General features: G+C 35.7%; 4 protein-coding genes across 7 annotated transcripts; 3 read left to right on the forward strand and 1 right to left on the reverse strand.

Annotated features, from left to right (window-relative positions):
- Positions 1-290: 290 nt before the first annotated feature.
- On the forward strand, positions 291-7,517 carry LOC111788585. Of its 3 annotated transcripts, none has more exons than XM_023668968.1 (10): positions 291-713; positions 2,002-2,045; positions 2,829-2,955; positions 3,261-3,381; positions 4,031-4,617; positions 4,826-5,162; positions 5,536-5,803; positions 5,990-6,079; positions 6,252-6,701; positions 7,042-7,517. In XM_023668968.1, the coding sequence occupies exons 1-10, from the start codon at positions 539-541 to the stop codon at positions 7,366-7,368; spliced, it is 2,526 nt and encodes an 841-aa protein (XP_023524736.1). In that variant the 5' UTR covers positions 291-538; the 3' UTR covers positions 7,369-7,517. The 3 variants fall into 3 exon arrangements, with proteins under 3 accessions (XP_023524736.1, XP_023524737.1, XP_023524738.1); XM_023668969.1 differs by having other exon boundaries at positions 5,539-5,803; XM_023668970.1 differs by having other exon boundaries at positions 5,590-5,803.
- A 4,883-nt stretch (positions 7,518-12,400) lies between these two features.
- LOC111789008 (protein BIG GRAIN 1-like B) lies at positions 12,401-13,813 on the forward strand. Its single transcript, XM_023669621.1, has one exon. The coding sequence runs from the start codon at positions 12,600-12,602 to the stop codon at positions 13,707-13,709; it is 1,110 nt and encodes a 369-aa protein (XP_023525389.1). The 5' UTR covers positions 12,401-12,599; the 3' UTR covers positions 13,710-13,813.
- A 2,989-nt stretch (positions 13,814-16,802) lies between these two features.
- LOC111788829 (putative pentatricopeptide repeat-containing protein At5g37570) lies at positions 16,803-19,169 on the forward strand. The gene is made up of 2 exons (XM_023669361.1): positions 16,803-17,923; positions 18,199-19,169. Exons 1-2 carry the CDS (start codon positions 16,894-16,896, stop codon positions 18,843-18,845), a joined length of 1,677 nt encoding a protein of 558 aa, XP_023525129.1. The 5' UTR covers positions 16,803-16,893; the 3' UTR covers positions 18,846-19,169.
- Positions 19,170-19,219: 50 nt separating this feature from the next.
- On the reverse strand, positions 19,220-24,866 carry LOC111788830 (developmentally-regulated G-protein 2-like). 2 transcript variants are annotated; one of them, XM_023669363.1, is made up of 13 exons: positions 24,740-24,821; positions 24,644-24,649; positions 24,393-24,478; positions 24,196-24,263; positions 23,393-23,469; positions 22,804-22,984; positions 22,540-22,596; positions 21,899-21,973; positions 21,646-21,765; positions 20,536-20,706; positions 20,076-20,189; positions 19,800-19,970; positions 19,220-19,632 (listed from the first exon to the last, which is right to left on the reverse strand). In XM_023669363.1, exons 3-13 carry the CDS (start codon positions 24,460-24,462, stop codon positions 19,537-19,539), a joined length of 1,200 nt encoding a protein of 399 aa, XP_023525131.1. In that variant the 5' UTR covers positions 24,463-24,478; positions 24,644-24,649; positions 24,740-24,821; the 3' UTR covers positions 19,220-19,536. The 2 variants fall into 2 exon arrangements, with proteins under 2 accessions (XP_023525131.1, XP_023525130.1); XM_023669362.1 differs by lacking the exon at positions 24,644-24,649 and having other exon boundaries at positions 24,740-24,866.
- Positions 24,867-25,125: the final 259 nt, after the last annotated feature.

Consider the following 25,125-nt stretch of genomic DNA (forward strand, 5'->3'; position numbering starts at 1 on the left):
AACAATTATCAATCAACATCTTACAGGTTTCGCTCAACTTTAAAAGTGTTTATTAAATTATAAATTTTTTATTACTCTCAATTCCATTTTTGAAAAAAATGCAAAAATCAACTTTATGATTAAGAAATGAATTAAAAAATATATATTAAATGTATATTATACTATTATTTAAATCTTAGATAAATGTACCTAATCCTTGACGGCGAGGGGGCTTTTTTGCAATTTTGACAAAGTTGGAGGATGTATACGGTAATAAAAATGTAAGCAACGACTTTCATGAAGCCGAACCCAATGTCTCGTCGTTGAAGAGGGAGGGTTAAAACGTTTTCAAAACCCTTGGTTCCAAACCCCTCCCCCTCCGAAGCCGTCCTCTGTTCTTGGACTTTCATCGAATGCAAACCCTAATTCAAAACTTTCCTTCTTTCTTCAACTCTTCTGTATTACCGTCTGATTTGTAGCCTTCTTCGCCGTTAATTATCAGTATCCCTTTCGTTTTCGCATACTATTCCTTTGCTTCTCCTTCGCCATACCGTCGGAAATGGTATCTGGCTTGAGAATCGAAGGTGGTACTCAGATACTCCCGGCTCGCGTCCGGAAAACCATCCAATCCATTAAAGAGATCGTGGGCGACCACTCCGATGCTGATATATACACAACTCTCAAGGAAACCAATATGGATCCTAATGAAACTGCGCAGAAGTTGCTCAACCAAGGTATTTCTTTCGTCACTCTTGGCTTGATTTTCTTTGCTTTTTTTTTTTTTTTTTTTTTTTTTTTTTTTTTTTTTTTTTTTTTTTTTTTTTTTTTTTTTTTTNCCTTGCGCTAAGAAAGTTCATTGTTCTTAAGACGTGAAGATGACCCACATTCTTTCGTTGGGTGTTTTTGTTTTGCTGGGACAATGGGCGCACGCTCCTTCTGTTGGGGCAGTGGGAAATGCAAAATTTTGTTTTTGATGATTTAGGAAGTCATTTAACGATGATGTTTTCCACCCCACCGTGGCAAGTTGCCCAGTTGCGTTAATTTTCAGAAACTAGCTGATAATTTTTTACCGGTGATACAGTCGAGTCTAGTTTTGTGTTATTATGTTATTCATTTACCACGATTGATTAATTACCTGAATTTTTAAATCATTTTGTTGATTGCACTGAGAAATTAGCAGTCACTTGGCGACATCAATTAGTTGGGAGGAAATTTTCAGTTTACGTGATTCTTTCCCCTCCATGTTCGTATCAGTTCATCTTATGTTCGTAAGCTAGATTCTGTCTTTTGTTATACAACTTGAGAAAATTTCAATGGCTATTTATCTTTTTTGTGTGGTGATACTTGATAGTTAAGTTGGTTTTCCAGATTGGACTATGTATTGACCATTGCATCGTGACATCGTCCAGTTTTTTTGGTCAAGTGCTCAATGCAGAGTTTGAGAAAGTCTTTAGCATCTAATTTATTTGCTGGATGTGTGTAGAGAATGTATGCCTATTTTCCCTTCACTTCGTTTTTTAGCTAATTATCTGTTTTGGAAAGTATACTTGCTTCTAGTGTTTGAAAAGCAAATTTAAAATAGTCATCACAAATAAAAATGACGTTGATTCAACCAAGACACTGTGGGTTCATGTTCAACGAGAGGGTATATGATCAACGAATTACTGACTATTCATATTTTGGGAATTATGCCTGCCATTAGTTTTCCAACCATGCCGGTACACCAATGTTCTGGTACTATGCATATGATCTATATGTACTAGTTGCGCTGACTTATATTGGGTATAAAAAATCGAAATTTTTGAAAGAAAGTGGAAAAGAAAGCAGTACAAGTAAATAGAGATGTTCTGTAATCAGCCAGAATAAGCCACTGATTTGAACTTAATTTATATGTTGTATAAAAGGATATATAATTTCATTGTACGTTTTTCTGCCTTTTTATTTGTATGGATTGTAATTTTTCTGTCATATTTTTCGATCACATATAAATTCAGTTATCTCATTATACTAGTTATTTTTCAGATCCATTTCGCGAAGTGAAGAGAAGAAGAGATAAGAAGAAGGAGGTATGATCACGCAGTTTGGTTTCTTCGTTAGCCATAAACATCATTTGTTTTTTCTCTATAGTAATTGCAGCCAGCTGTCAGTAACAGATATGATATAGTTATACAGCATGTTTTAAATTATATCTTCACAAATTGCGTCTTTTCCTTGATAATGGCTGATGTTTTGAAAGGCCGAGATGGTATAGTGGCAATGTCGAATTATGTAGTTTTAAATACAAAATTATTATGAGTAATAATAAGCACAAAATAAGTCCCACATGTATATTCTTTCTTCCATAAATTATAATGATCATTTTTCATTACAACGTACGTGATTACCTTTTTCTTCAACTTTTTTCATCATCTTTTTTTGAAGCTACTCACTTATCTTGGTTGTTCTGCTGTATGCAATTTTTATTTATTTATTTCTGGACATAATAGTAATATTCTAGATTTGTTCTACTCTTCTCAGAATTTGTTGTTTTGTCCACTGAAGAGTACTGCTGTCATGTTTTTTAAATTTTTTATGCAACCGTCTGCCATACTACAGGCCCTGAATTCCTGACTGATCGTATTCCATAGATCTAATCGGTTCGGATACAGAAAAACCAAGGCTATGAGTTATTGACCGTTTTAGTTTTTCTTCCAGTATTCCTCATGCTCATTTCGTGTCTAGCTATATCATTTTATATTCCCTTTGAAATCATTTTTTAAAAATAAAATTCTTATGGCTGCTAGTTTTTAATGTTTACCTTGAAATATGGTTAACTAGAAACTGAGGTTGTGGGCGTGTTGTGTCCTCAGAACATGGGGTACAAAGGTCCATTGGATGCGCAAAGACATTCTGAGGATGTGAGACAAGGGACAAAGGTATATACATTGTCTGACCGTAATGTCCGGAGAGGGGCCTATGCAAAAAGTTCTTGGCCTGGTACTTTTTAATCTTTGCCTATTATTTTTCTTGAAGCACTATAAGCTGCAGATTCTAAACTTATTTTTGAAGCCTGTTGATGAAGTTCACACTTATGGTTGCTCATTTAGAATCAAAAGAATTTGATTTCACTCCTTTCCATCACCTAATTTTAGTCGGAAGAAAGATAATGCATAACAGAGATGAACATGAAAAAATTGAATGGATTTATGGTTTATCGGCATGCACTTATTATGCTTATTGTATTGGTTTTCTTGCTCTAATATGCTCATTGAACTACTTGATGATTAGTTTACATAATCTAGGTATCAGCAAAGAGTTCCGCGTTGTAAGAGACAATAGAGTTAATCGAAATACAGTAAAACCTGCACTTCCACATTTGGCAATATCCACCAATGAGTTGTCTACAACCGTGTCAAAAACAGGGTATGCATCATTTATTCTCCTCTTTTTCTTCGTCTTCTTCTTTTAGCCTTTTTGTACTTTATAGTTTGCTTAGTATTTTTTGTTTCACCCTTTATAAATATACATCTATTTCTCATGACTGCCCTTGTTTTGGTATTAAATTAAATTGTAAACAATGGTTAGAGAGGAATGAAGGTGCTTTCAGTGGTTAGGATAGGATGGAAGTATTTCTTGTAGGCTTATTTTATAGCCTTTCTCTTGTCATCTTTGATGAAGGGATTTGCTATTACAAAAACTCCTCTTCCTTCATGAAGAAGTGTTCAATTTCAAATAACAATGTTAAACAAGTAGCTGTGCTATGATTTTGTAATGCGTGGGTTCATTATCTGCCTTGAAAGATGTTGGACTTCTGTGTATTTATGGCATTGTGTTGATGTGCTCAATTTCAAATAACATGTCAAGCACGTTCATTTTACACTGATGAATATTCAATTTAGCATTTGACTTGGAAACCTATTTTGGGTTCTCTAAGGTGGATTATTCTGTGTCAATATCTTGAGGCTTGACTTCCCTTTCTTCTTCCTCAAAATAATCTGTTCATTGATCTGATTTGAATATTAATTGAATTCAATGTCTGGACATCTAATTTTACTTATTTATTCATCATCAGTATCAACCCAAAAGGAGCACAGGGGCCCTCTGGTGGTAGGATATCACAAGTGTCTTTCCGGAAAACTGATTCACATCCCAACAATCAACGAGATGGTTATTCAACTGAAATGTTCCAGAAAGAGTTAAGGGATGATGTGGGAGTTTCCATGTTGAGTTCTATTCCAGATACGAACTTAGTGAAGCCGAATGATTCTGAGCAACGTTCTGCTGTGTTGGCGTCAAATGGTGCTGCTGTTGGTCTATATTCTTCTTCCACAGATCCAGTTCATGTACCATCCCCAGATTCTAGATCATCTGCTGCAGTTGGAGCTATAAAACGTGAAGTTGGGGTAGTAGGTGTTCGGAGGCAATTAAAAGACATTTCCATAGACCAGTCTTCAGGACCTAGTCTGTCTCTCACAAATTCTGTTACTGGAAGGGATTGTTCTTCTACAGATTCATTTCAACCACTAGGCTCCATTTCTAAAGGCGAACATCTTAGTCAAATGAATGAATCCGTGATTCCTGGCCTGGCAGGCAGCAGATCAACGTTAAATAATCAGCATAGCAGCAGGCAACACCAACCAACTATGGGTCATCAGAAAGGTATTGTAGCGTGTTCCTTTTTTTAAAGTTTAATTTTAAATTTTTTGTACTTTTGTTTTAAGGAGAAAAACACTGAGTTACCTTACTTTTTGTATGGTGTTTCTTAGACGAGCATGCATGTCTGTACTCCTCTTTTCCATTTGTGTGTGTTTACTTAGGGAATTTTCATCAAATTTTAGGATAGAGTTTACCATCGTCTTTGATACAGCTTCCCAGCATAACAAGGAGTGGAAACCTAAGTCCAGCCAGAAGTTGAGCACTAGTAATCCTGGAGTAATAGGAACACCCTCAAAATCCAAATCTCCTACTGATGAGTCCAGAGAGCTGCCTTCTGAAGCTGCTAATGTTCAAGACAAGCTTGCAAGAGTAGACCTTCATGAGAACCAGAACGTTATCATAGCTGAGCATATTAGAGTTCCTGATAATGACCAATATGGACTGGTCTTCGGCAGTTTTGGGGCAGAATTTGATTCTTCTACAGGTCTGTTGTCAGGATTGCAAGCCGTTAGAGGTCCAGAGGAATTGAGTGTAGAATCATCATCGAGGTTTGTATATATTTTATATTCCTCCATCTTTAAGGCCCGTCTGACTAAAATTGTATCACTACGTAATTCATCGCGACTCAAAGGTTTCCCTAGTGTAGTATTAATATCTTTCAAACTGATTTGGGGCATGGAGTTTTGAGCATTCCTATATGAGATCCTATATCTTTCAAACTGATTTGGGGCATGGAGTTTTGAGCATTCCTATATCTTTCAAACTGATTTGGGGCATGGAGTTTTGAGTATTAATAGTATAAAATAACCTGACAAGTATCTGTGAAAGATTTATTTATTTATTTTTTTTTTTCATGGGATTCACGCTTCATGCTTGTAATTTTATTCTTTTACTGATATTATCCATCTGGCAATGTTTTAGCAGTCAATCAATATCTGCTCCGGAGATCTCTACTGATGATGCTTCTGGCAGCAGGCAGGTCAATTTGCTGGATGATCAGGTCCGCAGTTCAGAGTCTAATTCACCAGATTCTGGTACAGCAACTGAACTTCAGTCAGCAGATAAAAGAGAATCTTCTAGTTCCCAGGCTCTAAATACGTATGCAGAGATTGGAATTGTTCGAGAGAGAAGTCCAAAATATGTTCCCACTTCACAACATCAAGATCCTTCTGAGTTACCTGGATTTTCGGTGAGTTTGCATTAGATTATTAATTTTTGATGTAGCTGCTGAGAATTGAGATATTTTATATTCCTACTGCATTAATGGTTTAAAGGCTTGTGGTTCCAGAGACTATAATGTTGCCGTTACTATTCCCTTAGTTTTTCTGTAAGCAAACCCTTTTCATTCCTTGATATTTATTGGTTTTATGAGCAGGCGTATGATCCACAGACTGGCTATGACATACCTTATTTTCGACCAACAGTGGATGAAACTGTTAGGGTGCAAGGCTTACCGTCTCAAGAGGTAAGATTAGTTGTTTACATAATGTTTTCTGTCGTGTTTATTAACTTCTGGGTCCATGTATGTTTTGAGCTTCAAATAGTTGTAATGAATGTTTTCATCTTCCTGGAGTAGTTTAGTCTACTGCACGAAGTAGCATTGTTTCGTTCACTCACTTTTCAATCTCTGACTCTAGGCGGTTAACTCTCATGCTACTAGCAGCATCCCTACATTAACAATTCCTATGGTGCAACAGCAGCAAACTCCTGTTGCCCAGATGTATCCACAAGTTCATGTTTCCCATTTTGCAAACCTCATGCCATATCGACAGTTCCTATCTCCTGTTTTTGTTCCACCATTGGCCATGCCTGGTTATTCTAGTAGCCCAGCGTATCCTCATCCGTCCAACGGTAACAGTTACCTGGTGATGCCTGGTGGTAGTACTCACATGAATGCAAATAACCTGAAGTATGGAATCCAGCCGTTTAAGACTATTCCGGCTGGCAGTCCGGCAGGGTTTGGAAACTTCAATAATCCTGCTGGGTTTGCCATGAATGCTCCTGGTGTAGTTGGGAGTGCAAATGGACTTGAAGATTCATCTCGAATGAAGTACAAAGATGGCAACCTTTATGTTCCGAATGCACAGGTTAGTACTAATCATTACCACGGATTGGCTATAGGTTTTAGTATTTACATGCATACTTGTGAACTTGATATCATTTCATGTGGCTTGTTGGTGCATGTAATGTGCTATCTCTTTATTTAGAGGGGGAGAGGAAGGAAATGGGATTGAAAACACCAAAAGGCCTTGTTTAGCAAAAGTTTTTGCGTACTTTGTGACCTGGGGGAGATGACCTTTACGCAAATGACACTGGCATGTTTGTTTTATCTGGATTATCGTGATATCAGGCGCTCTCAAGCCAGTCAGATCCTTTTATTATTATAATATAAAGTAGTTTAAAATATTAGTATATTTATTGTTTCAGGCTGAGACATCTGAAATTTGGATTCAAAACCCAAGAGATCTTCCAGGTTTGCAATCGGCTTCATATTACAGCATGCCTGGGCAAACTCCTCATGGTGCTTATTTGCCTTCTCATACCGGGCATGCTTCCTTCGGTGCGCAGTCTACACACATGCAATTTCCCGGATTGTACCATCCACCTCCACAGCCTGCCCCTATTGGAAATCCTCATCACATGGGGCCTGGGATGGGTGGTAATGTTGGAGTGGCTGGTGCCACCCCTGGGCCACAAGTTGGTGCTTTCCAGCAGCCACAGTTGGGTCATCTTAATTGGACAACTAATTTCTAGCGAAATGGGAAGCAAGAGAACTGTGAAGCTAACCCCCTTTATCATACAAGGGACTGAAGTAGTCATAAATGTTTTATATTTTTGTCATATGTGTAATCGATAACCTTCTCATATTCAATGTAGTATGCGGTTTTCTCCATTTGCATCAATTTCATCTGCTGTTTCTGTTATCCATTTGTCATGCTAGCTATAATAATCAAGGTGATGTACGATATAACAGAGCAACACAGTTGGATAAACTTAAAACTTAAGCAACAAAGCAGTACCGATGAATAAAACAAAGCTAACTCGCAACACCATGGGTAAAAACAAAATACTTGACGTTAGGAATATGCTCAGCAGCTATTCCAAGTTATTTGCATCTAGCATTGTTCTTCCTCTTAATGTGAGAGTGTTGGTTTGGAGTTTTATGTACAATTTACCAAGTGGCCCTGTGTGAGAGAATGGTAAAGGTGAAGTCTTGAACATTTAAATCCATTATTATTGTATTCATTTTGTAAGGTGCCGATTGCTAAAGGAGAAGGTGACCAACTGGTTTCTGGATCATTTCCATACGTGTAACTTCAGTTATGATCAGGAAAAAGAGGTGAGTGAGATGCTTTATTCTTCTATCTTTGTTCCTTGTGCAGAATACATAGACTTTGTCCTGTTCAATTCTACTTTATTTTTTGTTATAGAACTGTCAGCTCAATTTCTTGTGATTGCCAAAACACATTGTCTTCTTTTTTTTCTTTCTTTTCTTTTCTTTTCTTTTCTTTTCTTACGATCATCTTCATGCTTTGCACGAAAAAGCATAACCCTACACATCCGAGTCCCTATATACCTCATCTATTTTGAATCTGCGCTTTTTTTGCTTTTTCTTTTTGCTAGAGAGTCTAGGGATTACATCGTGCAAAGTATTTCCATCATCATCAGTTTGACAATGGCTTGATATGATATGTGTACAAAAATCGATGTCCTCGGGGATCTGTGTGATGTTTATCTTGGCACTTCGAAGTTTGGAACACTTGGAAAAAATGAAAGTAAAAAAAGAAAAAAAGAATCATTAGCTTTAACGGTTGATGCATTACTCATTTATCAGAAGCTTAGAAGCATCCTGTACTGTCCTTTTTGTGGAGCAGTTTTTAGAACTGTTTTAAAGTTGTGTTTATATTTTTCCTGCATTTACCTTGTACTGTTTGTCACCATGTTTTCAGTAGAAACATATCTTTACAGGTTCATCATTCAAAACTTCAACAGCACTTCCAATCAGCTCCTCCTGTTTTGGTTTCTATTCTTTTACCCCAATCTCATTTTATTTCTTGTCATGGCTGTCAACTTGTTGGAAAGAAAAAAAAAAAAAGAGCACAGGTCATTTTCCCAAGGTAGGATAAGTGTCCCACCTGGAATTTTATTGTAGGCACCAGTCACGATATCATTACTCTCTTGAATTCTAGTCTACTCCAAAAACTTGTCTTATTGTCAATGTTAATTGCAGGAATGAAGAAATGCAATGCAAACGTTTTGTTTTAGTAAATTATTTGGCAGACAGAAGTGGATGAATGAATGAATCTGTGATGCTAAGTTCAGCTTGTTAACAGCAAAAAGCTCATGAATCCCTCCAATGGCAATGGATGATCCATTCTGAGTTGCAGGGGACTGTTTGTGATTAGTTGTCAACAACCAAGAGGTTAGATTTCCTTACTCTTTCATAGCTTTTTCCTACTGTAGTAGTCTTGTGTGGATGACAAAGGCAACCTGGTGCCTGTGCCCTTCATAACTTTTTAGAGTGTGTGTTGGTGTCTTTTGCGTTGGCCTATTATAATAAGCAGACCGTCCGTACGTTCCCTACTCCACTGTAACTGTTGATCATATGAGTTTTGAATTGGAATAATATGCATTCTAGGAGCCATGAGAATCTAAATTTTAGACCAAACATTCGAGATTGCACTGAAAAAGTATAGATGAATTGAAATTATATACATTTGCGTTGGGGTAAATTTGTGTTTGAGATGTGAGGCGTGGGCAATGATATGTTGAATTGTAAGGGTGATGGTGGGAGACAAATTGGTCGCAAGGAACGTTACTATTTGTCTTTACATTTTGTCTGCTCTCGCGATCACATTTCCAAGGCCATTTTTTAGTGGGGGCTCTCGAAATTGTCGATCTATGATCTGAAAGGAATCTATTTGGAAATTTTAAATTCTCTTTTATGCATAAATTATGACATGAAACGAATCCGATCTTAGTCCCATTCTTTTTCAAAGCTTATTTGGTTCAAAATGGAATTTCTTAGCTTAAGAACTCTGAACCCCATGTAATGGTTGTAGCTCTTTTTCTCTCTCTAAGCAACCTGTGCGTGTTGTGTTCACTTTGAGAATGGGCCCTTGTACAAATTTAATCAGAGAATAATAGAATTAATTGGCATGATTAATATGAGCCTGATAATAATTAATTAATTGGGTTTCTGAAATTACAACCTTTTTGCTTCATATAATTATTGATTTATTTGCCTTGAGCTTGAAGGGACTAGAGAGAGAAAAAGGTGCATGTGAGGAAAGGAGAGAAAGAGAGAAGACAAAAGCAAATCCACAGTTGAAAGCTCAAACATGGGTAGGGTTACTTTCTTCTCTCTCTTTTACATTTCCATATTAAGATGATAATATTAGAGATTTGTTCCTACCGGGTCTGTCACATCAATGACAAATTATTTGTAGAGATTGGTCTGTCACATCAATGACAAATTATTTGTAGAGATTGCCACAATATGATTAGTAGTTTACTTAGATCCTTACGAGCGATAGTTGTTATAAGGTAGGTACATTGACAGTCGTTGATAAATGAAAATACTCGTTTCTTTTTAGGTGGGTGCTCACGGTGGCATTGGTTATTAGGATAATCAAATCATCAAATCACACGCATTAGGGGCATAGGGTTTGGTATTCCTTTACTTAATCAAACTAACCCTAAGCCCTCTAAAAAGGTGGTAAAAGGGCAGGAGTGCAATGATTATGCAAATAAGCACCACCACCCCATTACACAACATATGCCCCTCTAGAACCACACGTACGCGTACAAAACTGAAGTGACTGCACACTAATTCTCCTCTCTTTCCACCATCTTTCATCATCCTAAGATAAGATTCTTCCCCATGCATGCTTTAGTTTCCACAATATGTTCATATCCAACACATCTTAGACAACTATGGAACCCACTTCTTACCACAATAGATACATATTCGTGTAAGTTGAATGCTAGTTTGTCGATGCGCTTGTATATTCTCGATTCACATCAATGGAGAATGCCCAACGACCCTTCTACATCAACTTTTCTCTCTCCCACTTCCTTTACATGTCCATCCCTGTTTTGTACATACATACATATACATAGTTACAATTATTAATACATTGAAAGCATTAAAGTAACCAGATATTGGAGCCTCCACTAAATACAGGTGGGTATCATCGTAAAGAACAATAGACCCGATCAATAAAAGTTGAATATGAATTATTCTCGAAAGAGTTCTTTTTTATAAATAATATATTTATATCATATATATAATGGTATAAATTAAGAATTACGATCCTAGCGATCTTTCACAAAGTGGCCCATAATAATCTCTCTTTTAAAAAAAATGATAACTAAAGATATGTCTTAATAGGTAAAAAAAAATTTGTCTCGTGGTTTAATCACGTATAAATCAACCATCTAATGATTAAGCCAAGTTTAAAAATTTTAATATATGTTAAAGCTATTAAAGTGTTAATTCACCACTAATTGAAGGCTAATTGATAATAATTATGGTAATTATGATTCAAACAGCAAAAAGTGGTGGGAAAAAACACACTTTAAGCCAAATTTGGTTATTTCATTAGTAAAACACTCTTCCCCTATTATGTATTTTTAAAAACACATACACACTGCCTTATAGATTAGAATTAATTAATAAGAATAGTCGAATACAACGTTTTTGTCCCTCTCTTCTTTCTCAAATAGTACGGTGGTGAAGATTTTAATCTATCTATAAATTTTCAAAGTTGAGTTGGTTATAAATCCACTTTGATTCGAGATCTGAGTTGAACTGGTCCCACTTTGATTTGTTACCTCTCGTTTTGAGCTTAAAGATAAAAGACATTAAGTTTTGAGAGCAAAAGAAAAAAAATTATTTCTAATATTTTCTTTTTGTTTTTTTAAATTTGAACGTAGGATTTGGAAAGGAGATCATAAACTTTGTTATAAAAAAACCATATCAAAACAAAAGATAAAATATTATAAAATGCACGCAAGTTATTTTTTTTTTTAATTACTTTCCGTTTAAATTGTGCATTATTTAATTATCGGGACCATTCTCAAAGTAAATTAGTTTTATTTTATTATTTTGTATTTCTTTATAATATGATTAAATAAATAAAAAATACATATTTTTTTTATGTTTTAAATTTGAAATTTAGAAAAAGCAAACAATCTCACACCGTGTGAATAAAGAGTACGTACACATTTCAATAATATTCCAGCAAATAATAATAAAAAACTAAAATTAAATATGCCACGTGTGCACTCACAATCTGGCACTCCTTCCAGTTTGGATCCACTTGTCATACATGAGCTCTCTCCAATTCCAAATAAGAATAATAATTAATTTTTTAGTTTAATATGTATGGAAGTAAAAATTTAAACTTTTTTTTTTTTTTTATCTTTTAACTATAATTATATATATTCGATTATTTTTATTATTACATGAATACCATGCATAAACGGTAACTTTTTTTAAGCTCACGTGTACTTATATTTTTCATTCACCCTTGACACATAATTATCAATGTATTATTTTATTGTAAGAGCTTACATTATTTTTTTAAACCTTATATAAATTATTCTAGAAAATCAAAATAATTATTTTATTTATAACTAATATTTAAATATCTATATAAATTATTTGATCGAGAAAGTTTTTATATTCCTCACTCAATTGAACTATACTCAAATTGATATATAATAGAAAGACGTGGGTAAGGCAATCATATTTTATCGTGATCTCAGGCGTGGACTTGTTGATTCATCATTTTCTCTCTCCGCCATTCATTACCCATAAAAAAGAGAACTTCCAACTCTCCTTTTGTTTCCTTCCGGTTTCTGTCACTCTGATAACTCAAAAAACATCATCAGAATTTCCCAAATTCTCTTTATTTTCACCAACTTTTTTATTTTTCCGACAAAATTAATCCTTATTTGCCTCAAATTCTTCGTCTTTCATGGATTTGTGGGATAAGTCGTTTCAGAGACACGATCAAGACCTCCCACAACGCCGTCGTAGTCGCCGTGACAATCCTTCTTTCTCCTCCTCTCTTCTCGACGCCATCTACCGTTCCATCGACGAATCCAACGACCAGGATGAAGACGGCCACCTCTTTTTTTACAGAGAAACCACCATGAGAACAAAACAGAGTGTGGTTACCGCCAGAACAGAGGACGACGAAGCCGTCAAATTCCGGCGAGCTTGTATGATCGAGAAGTGGATGGATAGGAAAAAAGTTAGAAACATTCGCGATTTTACTGTTTCCAGCTCCAGCTCGTCGGAATCCACCTCCACCGCCGGCAGAAGATACTCCGCGTCGGAATCGGAGCTTCTGTCACGTGCTCTGCACCGACCGAAGCCGATCAAAACAACTCCGTGGACTCAAACCGAAACTCAAAAGGCAAAGCACGAAAATGGGTTGGTTAAAACGAAATCCAAAGCTTCAAAAATGTACCACGATTTGAAAAAGGTGAAGCAGCCGATATCCCCCGGCGGCCGCCTCGCAAATTTTCTCAACTCCCTCTTCAATGGCGGAAGCCCCAAAACGAAGCAAAAGACACCAAATCGTTCGACGAATCCAAGGAGTATGGATTACGACATGCCGACAAAAGCGAAATCCCAGGGATCGACATGTTCCTCTGCTTCGTCATTTTCGAGGTCTTGTCTGAGCAAAACGCCGTGTTCGAGAGGAAACGTTAAGAGATCGGTTCGGTTCTGTCCTGTGAGTGAAATTGTGGACGAGGATTGTGAGGCCGATGGGCACAAAAGCTTGCAGAAACTAGAGGAACCCATTATGAAGAAAGGGTTGAAAAGTTATGGGAAATTTGAAACAGAGGAAGTGAAAACAGAGCATCCGAGGAAGAGTAAGGGAAATGAAGGGTTTGATTACGAGGATGAAGATGAAGAAGAAGAAGAAGATGATGCAGTGAGCTGTTCCAGTTCTGATCTGTTTGAATTGGATAATCTTTCAGTCATTGGAATGGAAAGGTACAGAGAGGAATTGCCAGTTTACGAAACTACAAATTTCAAAACGAATTGTGCCATTGCTAAGGGATTGCTTGTGTAATTCCGTTCCCAAGGGATTTGCTTCTGTATCAGTTTTTCCTTTTTGAAGTAATTAATTAATTTTGGGGGCGCGAGAATTCAAAATTATTATCGTTCTTGTTTTTAGTTCAACAATATTATGAGTGTTGGAGAATTGAAATAGATACATGTTGGGTGGATTGTTTCATAATCTTAACTAGTTATTTAGTCTGAAATGTTTTGAGATGGATGGTTTTATGCTTGTTTTTAATACAATGAACATGAGAAGCGATAATTGGAAGTGTTAATCTTGGACTTTTTCAGCTTTAAGAAAAAGAATAAATATCATAATGTGTGTTGGGTTTGATAGATATATTGAGTGGGGGCCTTCCTTGCTTCAACTTAACACCAATTCAATTCCTGCACTCACTTCGTGTCTCCATGTCCCCATTCCATTTTTGGTCTCCCTTCCATTTTTGGTCTCCCTCCCATCACAGCTACATCCAAATGCTAGAAAATAACATTCTTTTACTTAGCCTCACAGTTGAATAAGTAGCGTTGGTAAATATTAGACATAAATGGAAGTGTGAGAGCGAGAGAAATAGGGTCTTAGAAACCCAAATGAATAAAATAAAATATAATATAATATGTAAAAGGGTCTTAGAAAGCAAGCTTAGCTTAGGGTGTGGGAAAAGGAAAAGCCTATAATCTATAGTCAAAAGTAGAAGAAATAGGGTCTCAAATGCCCTACCCTCTACCCCTTTCTTAATTATCTAATTATATCTTTAATCCCATCCATTTCATTTAATCTTTTCTTAATTTACCTCTTAATTATCTAATGTGAAGGCTCCAAATCTACATTAGTTTAGTAACATGACCATGCCTCAAGTTTTAAAACATCACTTTGATTGAAAATAATGCAAAGCTAGGGTTAGTATTGATAAATTTAGTTCGAGATTTTGTGAGATATCGGGTCAGTTGGAGAGAGAAACAAAACATTGCTTATAAGACTGTCAAAGCCTCTCGTGTTTTAAAACTAGCCGTGGGTTTGTAATATTACAGATGTTTAATTAGGTGAAATAATGTGTTGACTAATGTTGTTAATGATATGTATTATTTGTTGCTTTGACTTTAAATCCAAATATAATCATATTTATTATTTATTATTAATAGTATGATTATGATTATATTCATAGGTTAGGTAGAAGTTAGAGATTGAAGAGAGATGCATGGTGGGCAAAAGGCAACACATTATTTTAATTAATATTTTAAATAATATTTTAATTAATACAAAAAGGCAATTTTTATAATTGAGTTTTGGTGAGGCTATCTTCCCCATAATATGCTCCACACATGTTCATTAATCATTAATCATTAATTATTAATTATTAATTATTAATTATTATTACTTTCATTAATTACTTCTTTAAATAATCACACAATTCTTTGTCCCCCTAAAATTTCAGTAAACTTTATAATTTTACTCTCATTTATATGATTAAAAATTATTTCAAATTATTAGTTCTTCATAATATATTTTAAAAATTTTAAATTGCACCATATAATTGTCCTTGCTTCTCCTTGTGTAATTAAGCTATTCCAACTTTAGAGCTAACCACTTTAATTTATCCTTTTAAGTCAACAAAATATAAAGTTGATTCAACTTTTTTTTTTTTTTTTTTTTAATTTCTTTTTCTTGTTTACTATTTTTAAACTTAAATCAAAATTAACCACCCATAAATCTACTATGTAGGGTAGTTAGTATACTTTAAGTAATTCAACCTTAATAGATATATGCACATACTTCAATATATTCCTAGTCTCAAGACGTTGTGGTAGAGCATCTTTGATGCTACTTCAAGTTTCATAAGTAGTATGCACGTTAGGATGCAACATTTTGACACGGTAATAAATTCATATAGAAACGTCTTTTTGGTATAGAATTTGGAATAGCCATTTTGGAGAGATCATCGATACTTACAAATTCAAGTAAAAAGAGACTTTGAGAACGAGAAATAGAGATATTGAAGCTCGAGTTCGTGGAGATGATAACTGGGAATGAAACAAAAATGGAATATGAGAGAGAGAGAGAGAGAGAGGGGGACCCTGAAGATGGTGAAGGTAGGAAGCTTCCCAGCATTAGAAGAAGAAAGAAGAATTAATTGTTGGGTTCGCATAATGTTATGTTACTTGCCAACCATGCACACCTCCAACACTATCCTGTGCCTTTGTCTTTTATATATACAACTTTCATGTAAGGACCCCTCTCTATATTAGGGTTTTCAAATACCTTCCCCTTTCTTTTCATAATTCATACAAAAAAGCGCTTTCATTTTATTTTTTAAAATAAAGAGCGCACCGAATATCTTTTGGTGGAACGTTTCGATTGGTGGAAGGACATCGAAATTATCGGTCTAAAAATTTGTAAAAGAATTTAAAAATTGAACAGTATTTCTTATTAATAACTATTAAACCATTGTAGGAGTTGATATCGACTTTCTATGTTTCGTCACCTTCGAGTGACTATTCCATTGAATAATTGATGAAACAGTTGAGTTTGAATAGACAATTTCTTACTTTATTTAATAAACTTGTCTCTTTACAAGTTGAATAGTATTAACAACTATTGAACCTAATAAATTCTTTAACTACCCTGTTTTAAAAAGAAATATTTTTAAAAAATAATCTTACTTTTTCATACAAAAAAAAATTAAATAAAAAAAAATAATATTATAGTTCTAAGTATTACTCATGGATTTACCATAAAAAATCTAATTTATATTTTGACATTATTTATTTTTGTATCATATCCATGATATATAAAGTAATAATATTATGTATTTTATGAGAAATATGACGCTTATAGTAATGGTATATATATTCCATGAGTTGGTGATAGAAATTTGGTGGGCTCAAGTTGGGATTTGGGCCCACAATGCGAGCGTGGTAGATTTGGATTTGGATTTGGATTTGGAGGGGCAGCCCATTAGTGACTTTACATCATCGCGCGTGATGGGCTGGGCCCATTTAATCAGCACACGTGTGGCTCATCAACACGTGTGCCCACTCATCCTTCCATAACATCCGCAAGTGGACCGTTCTCCTATAATTTACTTTTCCTTCCCTTCCAAATTTGTAGGCGCCTTACCAATTTGATATTTTCATGATTTGTACTCAATTTCAGTTTAGTTTGTATATTAATTTTTTATGAGTTTTCATGTGATGACATGAGCGCCACCCTTCGCCGCCCTCTGCCAATCCTCCGGTGGCGTCGCATAAATTCATCCACCATTATTCACTACATCAACCTTAGCCAAAATGTCATCGAACTCGAGAAAACTCACGCCCTTATAATCAAATCCTCACCCAAAGCCCATCTTCTCCGCCGTCTCTTCACCCGGCTGCTTCAGTTTCCACCTGACAATTTGTTCTATGCCCACGACCTGTTCGACAAAATACCCAACTTCAAAAATCAGTTCACATGGACTTCTCTCATTCGCTGTTATGTTCACCATTACCATTTTGGCCAATCCATATCCTTGTATGCTATGATGCAGCAGGCAGGCGTTCTGGAATCAGCGTTTACATTCTCGTCGGTGCTCTTGGCCTGCGCTAGTATACCAGTGGTGTCTGAAGGAAGACAAGTGCATGCAAGGGTTGTGCAGTTGGGTTTCTTGAGAAACAAGATTGTGCTAACTTCGCTGATGGATATGTATGCTAAATGTGGATTCATGCTGGATGCTAGGAATGTGTTTGTTGCAATAGACGATAAGGATATTGTTGCTTGGACTACTTTGATTCGAGGATACTGTAAGTTGGGAATGATGGATGATGCACAGGAGTTGTTTGATAAAATGGGGCAGCCAAATTCATTTTCTTGGACAACTATGGTGGCTGGGTATGCCAACTGCGGCAACATGAAAGCTGCGAAGCAGTTGTATGATGCAATGCCAGGGAAAGGTCCAGTTTCTTGGCTTGCTATGATAGCAGGTTATGGGAGGTGCGGCAACGTCGTAGAGGCCGAAAAGATCTTCAGTGAAATATCAGTACCAGATGCATTGTGTTGTGCAGCAATGGTGACTTGTTATTCTCAAAATGGGTATGCAAAAGAGGCCATTGACTTGTACAAGAAAATGAAAGAAGAAAATTTGGAACCCAATGAGGTAGCATTTGTAGGAGCAATGTCAGCTTGTGTTCAACTAGGGGATGTTGAGATGGCCAGCAAATTAACTAACCAGGTTGAAAAAGGGTGTTGTGGTAAGTTCGTTATGCTATATTCAAGGTCAAAGGCTTTCCAGCACTTGAGTTTGACTAATATGATAGAATGTAGAATCGAGCAAGGGCTTGATTTGAAGCCTATAAATCAATTACCTTACTCGAACAAGATCTGTTCTACTAGGTTGTCCAACTGTGTCATTGAGTTCTAAGTTCTAAAGCCTATAAATCATAGAAGACAAGACAAAAGTAAAGGACATTTCTCTATTCTAAAATAAAAATGCTAATGTCTTATTGGTTTTTTGTTTGAAATGCAGATCGGAATCTCTTTGTCTCCAATGCACTGATCCACATGCATTCAAAATTTGGCGATATTAAAAAGGCACGAGAAGAATTCAACAGAATGAAGGATAGAGATGTGGTAACTTACAGTACGTTGATCACAGCCCTTGCTGACCATGGAAAAGCCAACGAAGCCTTGGATCTCTTCTCCAAGATGCAAGAAGAAGGTATAAAGCCAAACCAAGTATGTTTCACTGGTGTACTAAATGCCTGTGGCCATGCAGGGATGATTGAACAAGGATGCAAGCTTTTTGAACTTATGAACAAGGTTTTCGGCATTGAGCCGGTAAAGGAGCATTATACCTGCATGGTTGATCTCCTAGGAAGAGCTGGTGAGGTTGAAACGGCATACAGCCTTATAAAGGGTAAGGTAAGGGCAATTGATGCTAAAATATGGGGGTCATTGCTAGGAGCTTGCAAGATCCATGGTAACGTGGAGTTGGGGGAGATTGCTGCTAGGCATCTATTTGAAATGGAGCCTGAGAATACAGGAAATTATGTGCTTTTGGCAAATACATACGCTCAGAGGAAGGAATGGGATGAAGCAGAGAGGGTTAGGAATATGATGGCTGAAAGAGGAATAAAAAAATCTCCGGGGTACAGCTGGATAAGATCTACATAAATGAGCAATTTTCTGAACTAGATCAATGTTGTAGGGATATTTTTGTGCACATGTACATTTGACAGGTCAGTATTAGTAGACAAAATATGTATTCAGAAAGTTCAATACAAGGCAATACGTTCTTCAGGCTGTAATAGAAGAACCCTAATTGTTATTTACAACAAGAACAGATGATTCTACCGATTACTATGCTAAATTCATGTCTGCTCTTCTAAACTCCTAGGTGCTTTCTCTATACATGTGTGCAACATTTCCGTAGAAGCTGTTGTTTCTTCTATCAATATACTACAATTTGATATATAAGAGAACAGTAAGAATTAGACACAAAAGTAATATATTATTGGGTGATTCAAATTTCAATATTTAAATCAAACTAACAGATAAAAGTTTTGGCCTATCTTTCATAAATTCATAATTTTGAGAACATTGCATGGAATTGTAGTTCTAGTCAATCTAAACATTTAAAATACAAAGGATTTCTTATCAATAACTTCCAATAACATCATGGTCTAAGAAAGACTTGCCGTTGCTGAGCAGAGCCAGTGAATGCAACACAATAATCGCTCATCAAAACCTTCGTGGATTGATTGAGGATATAAAACTAACCGGATATGTCACAATCTTCAACGAGTAGTAGCTCTACTTCAAACAAGCACACTCCAGATCTGCGTGGTATTATCAAATGCTGTAATTAAGTCTTTAAAGGAGCCTTCTTCTCTCTGTCAGATATTCGAGCTGGACCTGTTGTATGTGACTTGAAACGACCTCTCCCTCCCTCTTCCTTTTCCTGAAAAATCAAATTGCAGGTTGCAGGTTGCAGGTGTCATATAAACAACCAAAATACACAAATAAATAAAATCTTTCATTTCATAATAAAAAAGAATAGTGAGGAATCATGTCATAGGTTCCAAAAAGTTCCCAGTTAAATTAGCCAAGACAAACAACTTTCTGTACCTTTTTCTTAACAATCTGGACCACATCCTCGTCATGAAGAACATGACCAAGGCCACAATGCTGAGGGTAGTGCCTTGCACTTGTACCCCATACAAGCACGTATTTGACATCTTTAACCAAACTCCTGTGGATATGATTGCAGAAGTCCTCAACTGTACAGCCACCTCTATCCTAAAATTACATTCATGGAGTAGTGTCAAAAAGAAAAGGATTAAAACAAATACATCAATAAATGGTTTTAAAAAGGGAAAAGGGAAAAGGGAGGGCAAGGCATACAGCAGAAAGAACAACTGGATCTGAGAAATCAGGTTGTTGGCCTTGAGGCTTGGTATAAACCCTAACAAGGCCCATCTCCTCCCACATCCTAGATAGTAGTCTGTCTAAGTTCAACTGTCCAAATAAAAACCATTTCAACTGGTAAGTCACATATAAACAATGGATCTACTGCTTATACTACCTTGAGTTCACACCAGATGTGATGTGAATGTAACTTAACTACAGGTTCAGAATATATGGTAACATTTTATTATTTAAACAAATAGAAGATTAGAGAAAACCAGAAAAGATTGTGCATATCAGCACGTTACAGTCAAAACTCAGAAGCAAAATTGCTGAAGATTTTTTAGTGCGAGAATGCAAGACATGTTACAATATTTGTTCAATATGAACATCCAAAGGCAAATAAACATTAAATTCTCCATTCAAACTAGGAGGAAACTGAAATGATAGAACATACCTTGAGATTACAACTAATGACAACAGAATTGGGCTGACGGGCTAACTTGTCTACGTCGTCAATACCAACTACATCAATCTTGTTGTAGACATACACACATTTCATGTACTTACGGTTCCCCTCAATTACATCAATAAGATCATCAACTGTAGCATCCTCTCGAAAGAGTACCTGGAGAAAATAACATATTCCACTGAGAAGTCATCAGAAAAATCAAACATAACGGGCAAGTGGATATGTTAGATATAGAATGGTGTAAAACTAGCCTAATATCCTCTCTCTATCTATGAANAAAAATATCATACAGAAGAAAGAGAAAAATATTCATGCATATGTGCTGCTTAAATTCCTCACCAAAAGGTCAACCTCCAAATGCTTGGAACCGTCTGTCAGAGGTGACCTAACTTTGCAAAAGTTTTGGGCTTCAGTTGGAAACCAAGAGAAAAAGTACAAAGTGGAACAAAGCGGCTGTTTTCAAAGGTTGGAGATAAACTCTAGTACAATCGGTTTTATGTTATCAAGAATATGCTAAATATTATTTGCCCCTGATGTCTTTACCTGCTATAATTGGAAATAAAGAATTTTGCAGGGATGGATCCACCTGGTCCCATAGATACTAGACAACTTAGCTTAGCTAAGGCATCCAGGTTTAAATCCACCCATACCATATGTAATTTAATATTCTAAGAAAAAACAAATTAAAAGCTCAATCTGCACTAAATTGGATTTGTCATATTTGAATCAGCATTGATGCTAACCACGAGCGCCAGATAGAAACCACAATAGCTTAGTAGAACTTGTTTTCAATTATTCTCTCTTCATAGCTAAGTGGAGAGACTTTTTATGTATCCTACATATTCTGTTTGGGAACGACCACACCTATGACCAGTTTTGTGACTTCTTGTTCAGTAATATGGACTTTTTCTTGCTTCCCAAAAAATAAGAAATTGGAAATTAAAAATTTATTAAAAAACAAAAACAAAAACAAAAACAAAAAGTAGAACATTTAAGGAAGTAATCACTTATGCCATGGAAGGCAGGCAACCCAACATTAAAGATCGGAAATTAAGTGTGAAAAACCAGTAATCTAAGTTCAATTGAAAGCTATACCTCTGCATTGTGAATTTTGTACTCATGTAGAATTTGATAGCAGAGCTTCTCATCAACATGAGTTAAAGGAAGTGTACTATTGAATGAAATACCACCAGTTTTTTTCTTCTTGAAATATATCTGCATGTAAGAATTAACGCAGAGAAAATTGAAATACCATCAACAAGGATGAATGAGAAGAATTTTCTAATTCAGCCAAATTGAAGTAGAAAATGGGAACCCTAATGAAAAAACTAGTAAAGCCAAAACTTACTTGAGGTGGTCTCTGGTTCAAACGCAAACCCACTGCTTCCAGCTCCCTTGTTAGAATCTGGCGATGGCCCTCACTCTAAAGATACATTGAAATTGTATAGCATAGAATGTTGGCTTAAATTACACCCATAAGAAGGTGAGAACTAAAAATTAAAAAGAAATTAAAGTAAACTACAGAAAATGATTCTGAACTGATTATAAAACAGTAGAATGGAAAATAAAACAATATCAAATAAACATTCCAAAATGTAGCATATATTAATAGGCATATTCAGATAGAATCCAGTCGTCATAGTATGACTAAGAAGTTTAAAAACAAAATACTGGCCTTATAGGGACCTAGCATATCATGAGAAAAATTTGCTTGTGACGAGACCCATGTGAATGTCATGTATTTGGAAGGGACAATATTCTCTGAACACAAAAAACCAATAAGAAACGTGAATTGATATTCGACTTTCAAACAGTTCTTGCTAATAAAGAACTAATGTTTTTATTATTGTTCCAGATTTCCCTGTGAAAACTCAATCATAGGGCTTTATCAGAGACCTTAGTTTTAGCGCTGAACATAAAAAAGTGAAATAATTCATCATATACCAAAAAAAAGGAGCACATTAAGAGAATAAGGCAGTTAAGACTTACTTTTGAGGCATCCAGAACCATCAAGACTAAGTCTGAAGACTTGGAAACAGCAATAACCTATAAAGACAGTTCAAGAAAAGTTAACATCCATGATACCCATTATATTGAATAGTTCGAAGAGAAGTGGTTCAAGTGGTACAAAAACAAAAGTGTTTAACTACTCTTCAAATAAAAAGAAATAAAATAAAATAAATCATGAGATCATATCATCTAAAAAATGGTTTCTTGTGTGGTATAAGCCTAAAAATAATAATAATATTTTACCTGTCTACCACGCCCCTTTCCTTCAGATGCACCCTCAATAATTCCAGGAAGATCAAGTAGCTGAATTTTGGTGTCATTGTAATGTATAATCCCAGGAATGCAAGTAAGTGTTGTAAACTCATAGGAGGCAGCTTCTGATTGAGTGCCTGTCAACATTGTTAAAAGTGTGGACTTTCCCACACTACAAAAGGAAGGAGACTTGTCAGGTTGATTCCTCTGATATCAAAACAATGTTATTCTATAGATGAATAGACAACAATTACTTACTACGTAATAAATTCGACAAGGTCATATCGAACCAGAAACTCAATTCAAAAAACAAATTGACAACCACATTAATTATTTAAAAAAAAAAATTAGAATGATAATAGCTCTTGTTTCTTATCAAAAGAAGAGAAGAAAAACTAGGACGCCTAACATGGTTTGGACACAAACATCTGGATGATCAGAGCACGTAGGTTCTTAAGTTTTTATAGTCAAGTTTTTGTTCAGAGCCCCCTAGATGGGTCTGCTTCCGCTATCAAATTCAAGTATCTCTTTTCTCCAGTTTTAAAAGAAATAACTATTGTAAAGTCACAACAGCAAAAACCTGGGAAATCCTATGAGTGCAACACGCCCATGGCCATATTTGGTAACTTCAAAACCCTCTCCACCTCCACTTGAACCCTGAATGCACCATGTGAAAAATAGTAAATAAGAAATCCAAATTTTCACGAGTCACACCATACAAGGGGGCCAAGAAAAAAAATAAAGAGTAGGTCTTGGCAAAGTTAGCATGGAATAAAATCGGTGATGTTCTGAAAACAAAGATTTAAGAACTACCATCCTATCAAAGTACATCAAATAGTGACTTTTATGAACTAGTTCATTAGTATGCAGAACAAACAACAGTATGCATCAAGCGCACAGAATATATGAATTGTAAAACGGTTGAAAGAGGATAAATGGTTATAAAGCCTAGGGTAGGAAAACAGAAACCTCTTATTACGTTTGTCTCTTTCATTGCATCATCCTCGATACATCATGAACTAGCTAAATGATTGATAATATGAATTTGGATCTATGACATTTTTAGGAAATAAACAAAGATAACGACCAAAAAAAGAAAAGGATTTGTATTTACCTAGCTCAAACTAATTACTAGAGAATTCTTTTAAAGAGGCAATATTGAACTAAATTTTAAACTTCTCGGTGACAATAACGAGTGAATTATTCACAAATCGACGTGTAGTTTGATGAAAACACTAGAACTAATAGGGAACTGTCAATTTCCAATAACAAGGGAGTACATCACGAGAGAAGCAGATGCATTCGCACAGGTCTCCCTTAAACATAGCTTACAAAACTAAATGAAGTAATCAGCAGACATTGGGAAACATAAGATATGCGTACTTTTGGAGGCTCTAACAACTGCGTCCTCAACTTTGCTATCTTTGCCTTCAGCTGACCAAGATGATATTCTGCATTTTGAGAAATACAAAAGACACCGTTTTGAAGACGAACCAGAAAAAGGACGGGAAAATTCTGGTACAAGCAGGACGTAAAAGGAAGAGACCGATGATAAAAGATTAATGGATGAAGCCCAGTACCCGTGGCCTTATTTTTCTGAGTCCGAGCCATCTCGGCCTCGATTTCTTTAATTCTTTCAATTATTCCCATTTTGCTACGTCTTCAACTGCAAAACCACAATCGAAGCATTACAAAACAATAGAAGTTGATTACTTCCGAGCAATGTCTGTTTTGCACATCGATAAATTTCCAAAAGAATAAACGAAAGCAACAGAAAATCGATCAGAATCATGAATTCAAGTTTTAAGTTCAATTGTATGCTTCAACGAACCGTGAGCTGCAGTTATGAATGAATAATTCAGAAAGTTACAAAACAACCGAAGAAACAAAGAAGATGACGGAAGCAAGAACGTAGAATATGACTCACTGTGATCGACTAGCGGAGGATCTGTGGGGCTTGAATCACGGAGGAGGGAAGGAGGAGGGACGGTGGAGGGAAAGAGAGGCCAGAAAGAGTAGGTCTCTCGAGAATTAGATTGAACAGCATTGGGCTTTCTCAGAGGCCCACTCATTCAAAAGGTCCACCTGCTCTGTAAGGGTAAGAAAAATAAGAATATATATTCATATCACTACCTCAAATCAGAGGTTGGATATGAATATTAATCATTATCTTTAATATCTTTTATAAATACGTATATTAACTCTAATATATAAATAATAATAAATTCTAAAAATAAAAATACTTTAAATATTTTTTAAATTTTCATGAATTACTGAAATAGTGGTTAATATTGATATTTTACATGTCTAGTA

Source organism: Cucurbita pepo, chromosome LG02 (assembly GCF_002806865.2).
Source record: "Cucurbita pepo subsp. pepo cultivar mu-cu-16 chromosome LG02, ASM280686v2, whole genome shotgun sequence".
In the NCBI taxonomy this organism is placed as follows: domain Eukaryota; kingdom Viridiplantae; phylum Streptophyta; class Magnoliopsida; order Cucurbitales; family Cucurbitaceae; genus Cucurbita; species Cucurbita pepo.